Below are 12359 nucleotides of genomic sequence, written 5' to 3' on the forward strand. Positions count from 1 at the left end.
ATATGAAGTTAGAGTTTAGGCACTTGATATTTTCAGCTTGATGGAAGTTGTTGCACATGCTTCTGACCATGGGAACTTTAAATCTTTTTGAAGGAGTCATTGCAGCTGGTGTATGACAGAGGAAATATTAGGTAGAAATCTTGAATAATATGTGACCATGCCAAGAAATCAGCCTAGTTCTTCCACATTTGATGAATGTAGAATTTCCATAATTGCTCGAATTTTCTCAGGACTTTTGGAAATTTTGAATTCCATAGAAACCCCAGTATCCCTACCCTCAAGGTATTATACACTCTTCAAAGAATTAGCACTTATTTTTATAATCTGGCGATTTTATCTCAAGTGATTATTTTATATAACCAATTAATCATGTAAAGCAAATGATAACCATAAATTTATTTTGAAAAATGTTATCATATTTTACATTTGGTGATTTAAATATAATAAATTTATTTCCAAGGCAAACTTGAGAGCTCAAGCCATTGCTTATCGTGCCACTCTTTCAAAAACTATAGAAGATATGGAAAATAAACACCAAGATTTGACAAAGGAAATTCTTGAGGTGATTGTTATATCTTCATTTCTATTCACAGCATTATGAATGCATTTCTCCATGTAAGATAAATATTCACATTTGTTTAATAAAATTAGAACTTCCCAGTAACTCACAAATTTTCATGAGATGATCAAGTTGGAAAGCCCAAATTTACAGTATAGCTGTGATTTATTTCTGAATTTGAATTTATTTCTTCTTCATATTGGTGGTGAAAAAATTAACAAACTGAATTGAACTCTTCTTTAAATATAAAAATACTCTTTCCCCTTCAAAACATTTAAATGAAAATTAAATATTATGTGAATACTTTCATGCAAATGGACATCAACTTAATCGAATAAGTTTTGTATGTCTTTCCTAAGTCATGTATGCAAACCTAGAATCTCTCATTCTTAAAATCACTGGTGCAAAAGAGAAAATTTTTGCAACCCCAAAATTGCAAGTGCATTCGCTTTGACAGCATGAGAAAATGCATGTTGATATAATAATACATAGTAATGTGTCAGTTTTTAGCTTTGATCACAGATTTCATGTATGAAGGCATCATCAAGTCTATAGCATGTATCTGGATTGAACCTCAGTCATGTCTCCCACAGTCACTGCTGTAAAAAATCAATAAGTTGTAGATGGATTGCATTTGGATAGCTGCTCTTTTTAGCATGACACCACAATCCCTTGATAAGAGTAGCATCAGATACCATTATCTGATATCACGAAACTAGATGAAAATCCTTCAAGTTTCATAGGCAGAGCCTAATTCTTGATGAAAACTTTTTTTCTTTGCCAAACTCTTCATCCAAATGTTGGAATCGGAATACTAAGACCAATACATCAGAAGATTTCTCTGGATGTGGTTGTATGTTGGTCTCTAACTTCTGATTCCAGAAGTTCAAGACTAGTTTGGAGATGACAAATTTAGTTTTCTTTACGCTATAACCCTTGTCCAAGAACCTGTATCATATATCGATGCTGCTAAAATTCCCATTAGCCAAATCTTAAAGGCATTGATCATTTCATATATTACACAGGTTTAAAAAAATACTTTTTGAAAGCTTTTTTAGTTTTGATAACTGATTACATTATTTTCAGTGCTTAAAAGGACTTTTTTTAGTCTCAACTCCCACTCTATAATAATATAAAGATTTTGAAAGTTCAAAGATGTAGCATAAAGTGTAAAAAAAAGACATTGATTAAACTGTCTGGTTGTGATTGGTGTTAAATGGGTTACAAAGTCCATGAGACAGTACCTAAAGCCCGCCTCCCATGACATCCATAATCAAACACAGGGTAAGATAATTAAGGTAAAGGACAATAAAAGTCTTTGTTCGACATAAACCACAAAATGCTTCCGGCAACCCCAGTCGTTATGAAGAAAATCCTATACTTGTTCGGAAATTTCAAAGGAAGATGCTTGGCAGGAGAAAAAATTCCTAGAGTGTCTAATAGGTTCAGTATGTTTAGGTGAAGAACAATCTCTTTTCTATTCGCCTCTATCATTTTTTGACACCTTACTCTGCTATCCATCTCGAAATGTCTGAACGTTCCCCATTGTTAGATTTATTCTCTTATCATTATTCCTTAGTTCATTTTGGCCTTTGTATTGAAAACCATAAAAATGATTGCTTCCCCGAGGCATGAAAACTTTGTTTGGAGCCAGACATCATGAGAGGTGGGCTTAAGCCATTGATGACTATCTCTATCTTACACTGTCGGGGATATCACCGTGGCGGCCAATCCAATTTCAAAGTATGTTTGAAACCGATTAGTGAACCGACTGTGTTTATCGTTCTTTGTCTTAAAAATGGAAAAAAAGTTGAACACAAAAACATATTTTCTCTCTTGCAGATTATTTCACACAAGAAATTATAAAAATTTCTTGGAATATGCAAAATAAGTGTGCATTTTATTGTGAGGGCCCCCCATTTGGCTCGTTGCCCTGGGGCATTGCCCTGGTGGCCCAGCCTAGTTACGGCTTTGTGAAACACCCTAACAACCTTGTCCTATCACTCTAACAACCTTGAACCATTTTCAAGTTATGGTGGATAATCGATTATGGAAAAAAAATATATCAAGTCTGAAAAAACCCTATTTGTGCAGTTTGAGATAGACCTACATGCAAACTAAGTATGTTTGGAAAGAACGGAAAAAATCCAATTAGGTGACACCAATTTGATTGAAATATCTGGTTTTATTGACAAGCTACAAGCGTTGAAAGATTGTCAAGGTTCAAAATTGAATTGTCACCAAAATGTTTAATTATCAACTCTGCAAACACCCTTACAATCGACAAACACACACCAGTTACAATCAGTTAAATTTACCAAAAATGTGTCACCAGCTTTCAAAAGAGCCCACAATAAAACATATCGGTGATCTAGTTCAGGATATAATTTCAGTCTTTTGTTTACAATACGAAAATAATTTTAGTAGGTTTTGGTGGCAATTCCATTTTTCACTTCAATCTCTTAGTGCTTCAAATTCACCATTAAATACAGATATGCTGTAGATAGAGGTAACGTCACTTTATCAGATTTTTTCTACAAAATTGAATTGTCAATCTGTATCCACCAATTCCAAATTTTTGTCAAAGATCTATTTTGACAAATGTTTACTTCAGTGATGTTTAGCAAATAAAAGGCTAAATTTCTGTTTAACCAGAACACCAATATGCTTTATTGTAGGCTCTTTCAAAAGCTGGTACAATGGACACATTTTTGGTAAATTTGACCAACTGTAGCTACAAGGGTGTTTGTGTAACTGGCGATGAAAATTTTTTTTGACAATTCAATTTTGAACTTTGTCAATCTTTTAGTGCTTGTGTAGCTCGCCATTAAATCCAGATATTTTAATGAAATTGGTGCTATTGTAAGAATTTTTTCTGCTCTTGCCAAATATGTGTTGAATTTCTGTGTATGTCTTCTTCACAAATTTGGGTTTTTTCAGACTGGATGCATTTTTTCTCCATAATCTATTATCTGCCATAACTCGAAAATGGTTCGAGATAAGACAGGGTCAGTAGGGTGTTTCATGTTCCAATTGGGCTTATCTATCTCCCCTTCTATTTGGCAGAACATGTCGCGTTCACCCTGTATTATCTCCAAATAGAGTATACTGAAAATTACTTAAAGTTACTTTCTTGCTTTTTATGGAATTATATCTAATCTCTTTATTACAAAATGCAAATATCCCCACAATTATATGCATTTTTGTTCTAAGGATTTTCAATGAATACTCATCAGAAAAAAAAATTCCTGGATCAATTGCAGTCAATGGAGAGACATTCTGTCACCCCAAATGCATTGAAGAAAATGTGTTTTCTTCGCATTAGTTCAGTCTTCAAAGCAGGTTTTCTTGCGTACACTAGCTAAAGGACAATCCTTTACCTCTTTAAAGAATGGGAAAGCAGTGGTTTGTGACTAATTTTTGCCCAATTTTGACATTCTCAAAGTTTAAAAATATTTTTAAAGGAGCCGAGCCTATCATTTAAATTATGTTCTATCTAGTAAACATGCAAAGTTTTATGAAGATTGATTGTGTTCTCAATACAAATCTTCAATTTTCATACTTACACACATAGTGAAAATCAATTTCATATGCAGTCAGATCTCGGTTGAATATGCAGTAGGATGGAAAACATTGAGTCATGTTCAATTTGGCTTATTGAAAGTTCTGATTTCAGAAGGGAGGGAGAGATTTTTGAGATAACAGTTTGATTTACAAATATTGTATCAGTATAAAATCTTAAACGAAGGTTTTTAACAGCTGGCTGATGCGAAGATATACTTAGGAAAGAGAGAAAATTCAACTGCTTTTGCAGGGACTAAACACCCACATCCTTTCACTTTCTGGGTGAATGTCCTAGACCACTAGACTACAAAGGCAACAAATATCTCAATCTTTCCTTGGAGCTTGTGTGCACTGAACGGGATTGTCCGGACATGGGTTCGATTCCCTGCAAAGGCAGTTGAATTTTCTTTCTTTCCTAAGTATATCTTTGCATCAACCAGCTGTTAAAAACCTTCGTATGGATAGCGGAGAGTGACGTCATCCTGGATAAAATGCTAAACTACTGAAAACAAAGAAATTGGCATGAATGAGTTTTTAATACAATCATATTCAATTATTGAATGAGAATGCTGAAAAAAATGAAATAATTAGACATACATACTGCATAATGTTATGACCTAATACACAACACTTGTGTGCACGAAATGTATAAATAAATTAAAAGGAAGATTATTTATTGTAAAAAATTAAATTTTTTATTGTCTCATTTAATTCACATTTGAGGAAGTAGGTACAACAGGTACTTCCCCATATGTACTGACGGCTCTAAGATCCCTCGCCATGTCAGTTATGCCCACATTTGCTGTGCGGAGACATCTTTCAAATTACCAGACATATTCTATATTTATTCAGCGGAACTGTATGCTATCCTTCAGGCATGATCCCCACATACTGGAGCAGGACCCGAGGCTGGTATCTTTGGCGGGCCTCCAAAACAGACTTTTCACTTGCCCTTCTATAGGGAATTCACAGTTTTAAAGAACAAAAAATTATGATAATTCTCCCGGGCCTGGGGCTAGAGCCCTGTCAGCCCCTCCTTTGTGGGGACCCATGCCTTCAGGCTCTACGTCATATATGACGCAAGTGCCACTGATGATGCGTCATTTATAGTGACTTTCTCAGCTCATTGCAAGCACTGTGTTCTTTCTTTTTTCACATTCATCCATACCATCTTTCATTAATTACATTATCTTAACCATCGTGGTACCACAGTTAAATTTTATTGAGTACTAGGTCATATGGGAATATCTGACAATGAAAAGCAGACACCAATGTGAAACAACATCTAACATTGACAATAGCTTTTTGGTCCCTGCCAGTATCCACTTCCCAATCCTCCGAGAAGTTATGCATCGCTGCTGACACGATCATTGGAGTAACCAAATGAACAATAAATTACATGCTATCAAGCTCACACTCGACCATTGCCGTCTGAGCTGCAGGACTAACGAAAAGGAGGAAGTCTTGCTCGCCCGATTGCACATAGGACATAGTCGCCTTATAGTTCGAGGTCGTTTCGGCCCTGAGGCCTCTAATCATTCGCTTTAACAGACCTGACTGCGTGTTTCCTCCAGCTATCCTGGGGGAAACTTTGGAGAGAACCAGCTACTAGATGGTTTGATTAGACTTTCGCCCCTATACTAGTCACCTTATTCAATCATATCTTTTAGTACGACAGAGTCAACCAGAGTGTTGATAAAGTCCTTTGACATTGCTCATACTTTTACTTTGTTCACATCATCGTCATCATTTTAGGACTGCTTTTGGTCAAAGTCATCTTTCACTTCGTGACATTTTAAATGACTATTTCGATGCATCTCACATTTTTAAATTCATCAAAGCCATTGGTTTTTACAACAAATTAGTTGTTTACAATCTATGCCATTGTTTTACATTTCACGCAACATTGTTTTTTTTATCATACATAGTTTTACTTTCTTGACATGACAAGAACAAGTTTTATCTTATTTTTAATTGGTCATTTGTTTTGGCACAGTTTGACCTGATTGGTCCTTATGCCAATAAACCCAAAATCCAATCCAAACATTTGAGGAATGGTCAAGAATGTGAAGGTGCCAGAGTGTTTTTGAGGGTAGCCAAGGAGGTCAATCACATTTTATTTTTGACCATGCATTTTGTTGCCATAAGCCCTGGTCAATGTGTTGAAGAGTCCATTAAGTGGGGGTAAAAGTTGAACAGTGGCCTTAGATCCTGTGTTTTTTCGTACAGAACTATTATTTTCCCATAGTATTTGAACTTATTTTATGATTATATGATAAGTGCCAAAATGGTTTGCCTGTTTCAATCACTTTTACTCAAAAACTACCAAATTACAACACCTCACAATCTTTCTGCTTGTAAATTGAGTTATAGCTTCAAATGTAAAATTTTCTTGATTGAGATGGGGGGGGGGGAACCATAGGTGGTGGAACCCTTAGGATTCAGGTAACTTGAGCTCCCAAGAATTTCTATGAAGCATGCCCTCAAATAATTCATGAACATACAAATCAATGTATATACCTTTCTCCATGTGCTTTATTGAATCCCTTATATGCCAGATGTCTGGCATCCCTAGTAACCCTTCATTCTTTTGCCTCATTGGAACCCCAGAGTAGAAAGATGGGGGTGTCACATATTTGTTGTGGAGCAACTTACATCCCAAAATATTGAAATAAATGAATAATATGCAATATATAAATTCAAAAATATTAACATAATACTTTTTCACAAGTTGAACCTCTGGAGGACCCCCTGTTTCTTAAATCCTCCATATGATAATATTTCAAGACAGGCAACTCTAGTTTTTATGGTACTACTTTTAATCTAAAAATAAATCTACATTTACAGCTGTATCATGTATTTTTACAATAGCTGTCATTTTGACTGCTCCGGTAGTTATAGGGGCGTGGTAATTCTGGTAGTTCTAGTGTTAAATTTGCACTAAAAATCCCATTGCAGACACCTGGTCGTTCTAGAGAGCATCTGAAATTTTGAGGCCGTTAAAATAAGTAACCCTTGTAGAAATTTAGAGTTCTAAAAGGGTAAAATGCATGAGAAATACTAGATTACACCTTGATTCAAGCAGGTCATTGTAGAAAACAGTTGTGGTTTTCTTTGGTGAAGTAAATTCATCATAATCCTTATCCAGATTGCTTTAATTTATTCTAATTAAAATGCAAAATTGTTAGTGAATCGTTCACACGTGAACTTGGGTTGTCCATATATTGTAATGATACTGGGTTCAGATTGTGATAACAATGTTAACATTTGTGTTTCACAGAAAGTTGTCTATCTCAATTTTTGTCCCTGAATAAAGTTTTCTTCTCAGATGCAAAATCACACCTGGGAGCGGTAGCCTGGGTAGATAAGATACTCGTCTAAAGTACTAAAGGATGTGTAGAGGTGTCCCAAGTTTGATACCCTGTTCGTCCTTGTCAGAAACTTCCCTGACACAGGGGTAGCACAGAAAAGGCAACACGACCACAGAAAAAGATAGCCCAGGGAGTCCCACAATCAGAGGTTAGCACACCAACTTCTCAGTGAGTATAAAAAAGGCTGCCGCTCAGAATCAGCATTAAATAGTAGGTCCCAATCTAGTTAGCCCTCGTATACAAAAGATGACCATGGTGTGACAAAAAATGATCAATGATCAAAATCTCACCTATAAAACCTACCTATTTGGGAAATTTAATTTGCTGTTGTTGATATATATAAGAAACAGCTACACACCCAAATTTGATTTCACAGGTTTTGAAAGCCAATTTCTCAGGTGTGTGTGTGGAATGTAGGTGCAAAAACACACACCCCCCCCTAATTTATAACAATTTTGAGAATTTGATACTTTTAACCCCTTTTTTTAGGTGTTGTCACCTAAGTTTCAAATTGGCAATGAGTGAATGTGATGTTAAATAGCACAAATGCATTTTTGTAATTTTGTTGTTCTTATGTAGCTGTGGTGCAAATTTTTAATGAGTTTGGCTCACAGTTGGAATTCAAGTTTGAAAAAATACAGAAACCACTTTTAGCCTATCAGCACCATGTGGTCATTGGAATTAAAGCTTGGTCATCTGCTATAAAAAGTTATCACAATACCCACATGACCCCACAAGTTTAGTGTTTTGTGGAGGGGGGTATGCTCTTTTTAACTTTATGCACTTTCATGCATAAATGTTTAATAATGTTCATGCACAAAAATATTTTTTGAAAATTAGTACATGTAGAAATAAATCCTCATTTTTTTTTTTTTGCCTTATTCAAATATATTTTTAGGTTTCAGAAAATATGAAGATTAAGTGTTGTGAGATTTCGTCAAAGCAAGAAGAATGCTTGTCATTAAAATCTAGTCTACTTCAAAAAGAAGAAACAATCAGTCAAATGGAAATATCATTGGAAACACAGGTACATAAACATGGATGTATAAAATGAATGATAATGATGAGCTGCATGTTCATATTTTTCCAATATATTTATATTATTATTTTGTTTGTGTAAATACTCAATTTCATTGTCTCAGCTTATAACAATACGATATCAAGAGTTAGCTTAAGTTTTTTTTTGTTGCATATTTGAAAAAAGTTAAGACAGCTAGTGCACTATTGCAGAGAAACAATTTTTTTCCACCCATTAGTAAACTGAATAACTAGCTCTTCATTTTCTAGTTCAGTAGGTTGTGTTTGGAATTAACTTTAAACTTTAGATCTTATTGTAATTGCCTCTTAGTAACATAATTAAGAACATGAATATTATTCATTTTATAGCAGCCACCCATTGAACTATTTGAAAACTGAAACACCGTCGGTTTAATCACTATGATGATATCAAACTATAAGCAGCCACCTCACATGGACTTGAATTCCTACTTACAGAGAAAAATAAAAATTATTTTTTTTTAATCTCTTTATTTGTATACAAAATAGAGATTTTCTTTACATGAAAAAAGAAACCATAGAGATTTTCCGCCTTATGAAAATAGCGTTATGTTAAAAAGTGTGTAAATCGTTGTAGCCTTACCGATTCAAATATAATTCTGATGGTGACCTAAAACTGCGTCAAAAAAGTATTGAGAAACTGAAATATAGTGTTCTGTAAATTATGCAAGTACCTAAAACGACCGATTGCCTTAGCTAGTTCTCATATTTTCATACGAGTTGCATATTTTCAAATATCATGGAGTTAATAACATTATATGTTAAATTTTATCCATCTATCCAGTTTTGTTTTTGCAGTAGAGGGAAAAAAATTAACTCAGAATTTTCAAATTTGTTTTTAAACTATTTTAGTAAATAGGTTTTTTCCCTAATTACCTTTGTAATGTGTGTGTGAAAAAAATGTCAAGGCCACTCTCGCATCACTTACATTATTTGCACATTCTTAAATTTGTAAAAGAGTTGGACATTAAAAAAAGTTCAATGTAAAAACCTGTTGCTAATTCACAACTTTAACATTGATATCACTGATACTGAACTTCAACCACAACTTGATTGTTTGGATCTTCTATCCCATCACAGATTCAAGTCACTTGAGTTATTAAAGTCAAGTGATTCAATCTTCATCTGCATCATGTCTTGGTCATATTTCTATTCACAACTTGAATCCTCTTATAAGCCTGTTTTATTGTTTGAATTAACATATCACTACCTTATTCTATGCAAATTGTGAAACAATGTGACTAACGTAAATTCAACAAAATTGATTTCTTCACAGAGATTTAAATTTATAAGCTTCACGCAATTAACAAGAGATTTTCCAAACTATAAATTTTATTTGCAGACAGATCTTGACTTTGATTTTAATCAATTTATTTTTAAGTTAAAGACTATAATTAACAATCATGCCACTTATTCTAAATTAACTAATAAAAAAAAATCACAAACTACAGTCAAACATGGTTTATTCAAAGTCCAAGGGGACTGCAAAAACTTTGAATTACCAATTTTTGAAAAAAGAACAACTATACCCTCTCAAAAATTAACTACAAATATGTGTTGAATATTTTCACTTACTTTGCCAGTTTCCTTATTGTTGCAACTGGTGATTGGGTAAAATATAAACTATGTCATTAATTATTTCATTTAAAGAAATTTGTAATTTTCATTCGTTGTGTTTGGGTTGCTCTCACACTTATCACAAAATTTTTGAGTTGATTTAGAGAATGAAAAATGCGATATTCAACATCATTTGGGCCTACAATGAATCACTTCATTTTTTTAAAAAGTCTGCAGCTTCAGCAGGTGTTGGAATAGGCACCTTGGCTGCTTCCTCAGAATCATTTTCATTTCCTTCAGCAGAAGATTTGATGCCTTTTTTTTTTAGGCCTTCAATCATGACTGCATCCATGAGTTGACCACAACATCAAGAAAAGTTGATAACGTGTTAGGACGTATGCCATATTCTTTTGCGATATCACACTTTTTCTTCGTCCCTTTTTCCACTTCATTAATTAACTGGAATTTTGTTTTCTATAGTTAAGCATTCCTATGTAACTCATTTGGACATAGTGGGAAAAACCTCCACCAGACAATTGATAAGTGTCTCACTCTAGCTTCTAAACAGACAGTAATAGCAGCAACTTAATTGCCCCCACCATCAGGTGATAATGACGGCTCCACAATGAAGTCATCCGAAATCCAATAAAACACCAGCTACCTTTGGATCAACAAATGCCAGTGTGTAAGACTGTTAAAGAAATCATTGCTTCTTGCTTAGAGCCACAAAATGTTTTTTGTCCACTATAACAGAAGCTATATGTTATGCTATAAGTGAGGAATAAAAAGCCTCAGAGCACTGTCTGCTCCTACCCCCACCTTGTGTGAGCCATGACTTCAATTCATGACCTCTTGGAACAGTCATCAGTCAACTATACACATAAAACGCAGTCTAGTGCCTGAGCGAGACATATTATGTGAAGCCTGTGAAGAAACAAAAATTTCTAATTTTCCTCTGCTTTTCTAACACTGGATGTATTCATCTGCGACAAAATCATTCATGTCTAACACCATCCAGTCGAAGCAAAGTTAATGCAATGGCAACTGCAATCTCTCAGATCACTTATTTGCATCTGAAGGAGGCTGGAAGCTGTGGCGGATCCAGGGGAGGGGGGGAGGGTGATGGGGGCGATCATCCCCCCCAAGAGCCTTCAAGCAAACATAACTCCAGTTAACTTACTTTTTCTTTATTAATCCTTAATTTTTTAATTAATTTAATTTCTTGTCACTAAAATTTCCTCAAATTTCCTTTTGCTAAAATTTGTGCTCTCGAAGTTTTACCTTGAGCTTTTTTCTGCTGGTAAGGCCAAAAGAATAAAGAAGCCATAGTCAGAGGAGGGTGAATTGTATTCCCACTAAGGTTCTATAAGGATTCTATGCGATTCGGCCACCATGTATACTCACCCATACATATCCTTAATGCCTAAGGGCACATGTCGGGAGGGGGCAAAAAAATTTATACCCTTCAGTTTTCTTAGTAACACACAATAAAGCACAAGCCATTGAATAATATGAATCATTGTTTTCTACCCCTTGTTTTACTTTTTTTAACTTTAGTCCTGAACACGCGAGCTTGAGGTGTACTAAAAAATAGCTGGATGTTCGAAAAAAGCTATTTTCGGTAAGTGAAAATTTTTAAGATTTAAAATAGGTGGGTTAAGAAAATTAATTATATTACTTTTGTAGCACATCTAGGGTTTTCCCTGGGAATGAAGTCGAATTTGTTTGCAGACTCACTGATAATGATATTAACAGGGACTCCCATAAGGTGAGACTAACAGGGCTATTTTTTGATTTTTCACTCTACAAATTCACTATAGTGGGGCTTGAAAGTATGAAAAATGTCAGCAAAGCCCCCCCCCCCCCCCAAACAGAAAACCTAACTAAGCCCTGTTGCAGAAGGTGAGCATGTGAACATAGCCTCTCTATAATATGTCTATGAAAATATAGGCTTCGACCCCATCTAATAATTTAAAGCCTTTATAATTTGAAATCTTTCAGGTGCAAATAAATAAGTACCTGGATTGAACTTTCCTGCTGGATTAAAGTAGATCCTGCTTATAACGTTTTTCCGAAAACCATAACAGACATTGTAAGTAGCAAAACGCTTTAAATGGGAAATATTAATAAGTATTAGAGAAAGATGGGACCACGAAAATAAATCGTACCAAGTGGGAAAAGGTTCTAAGAGCAGTGCCGCAACCAGATGCTTGGTCAGCATTTTGGTGCTCCTTGTAATGTTTAAGGGCAGG

General features: G+C 34.8%; 1 protein-coding gene across 1 annotated transcript in view; it reads left to right on the top strand.

Moving 5' to 3' along the window:
* Positions 1–12359, top strand: part of LOC149065791 (uncharacterized) — a 141059-nt gene that overhangs the window by 58186 nt on the left and 70514 nt on the right. Inside the window, exons 16-17 of the mRNA XM_089253924.1 lie at positions 461–562; positions 8393–8521. Of these exons, the coding sequence (XP_089110050.1) occupies positions 461–562; positions 8393–8521 (231 nt within the window). The remainder of the gene's footprint in view (positions 1–460; positions 563–8392; positions 8522–12359) is intronic.

This window comes from Pholcus phalangioides, unplaced genomic scaffold (assembly GCF_987345545.1).
Source record: "Pholcus phalangioides strain wild (caught in Gottingen) unplaced genomic scaffold, Ppha-v1.0 ptg000039l_1, whole genome shotgun sequence".
NCBI lineage: Eukaryota > Metazoa > Arthropoda > Arachnida > Araneae > Pholcidae > Pholcus > Pholcus phalangioides.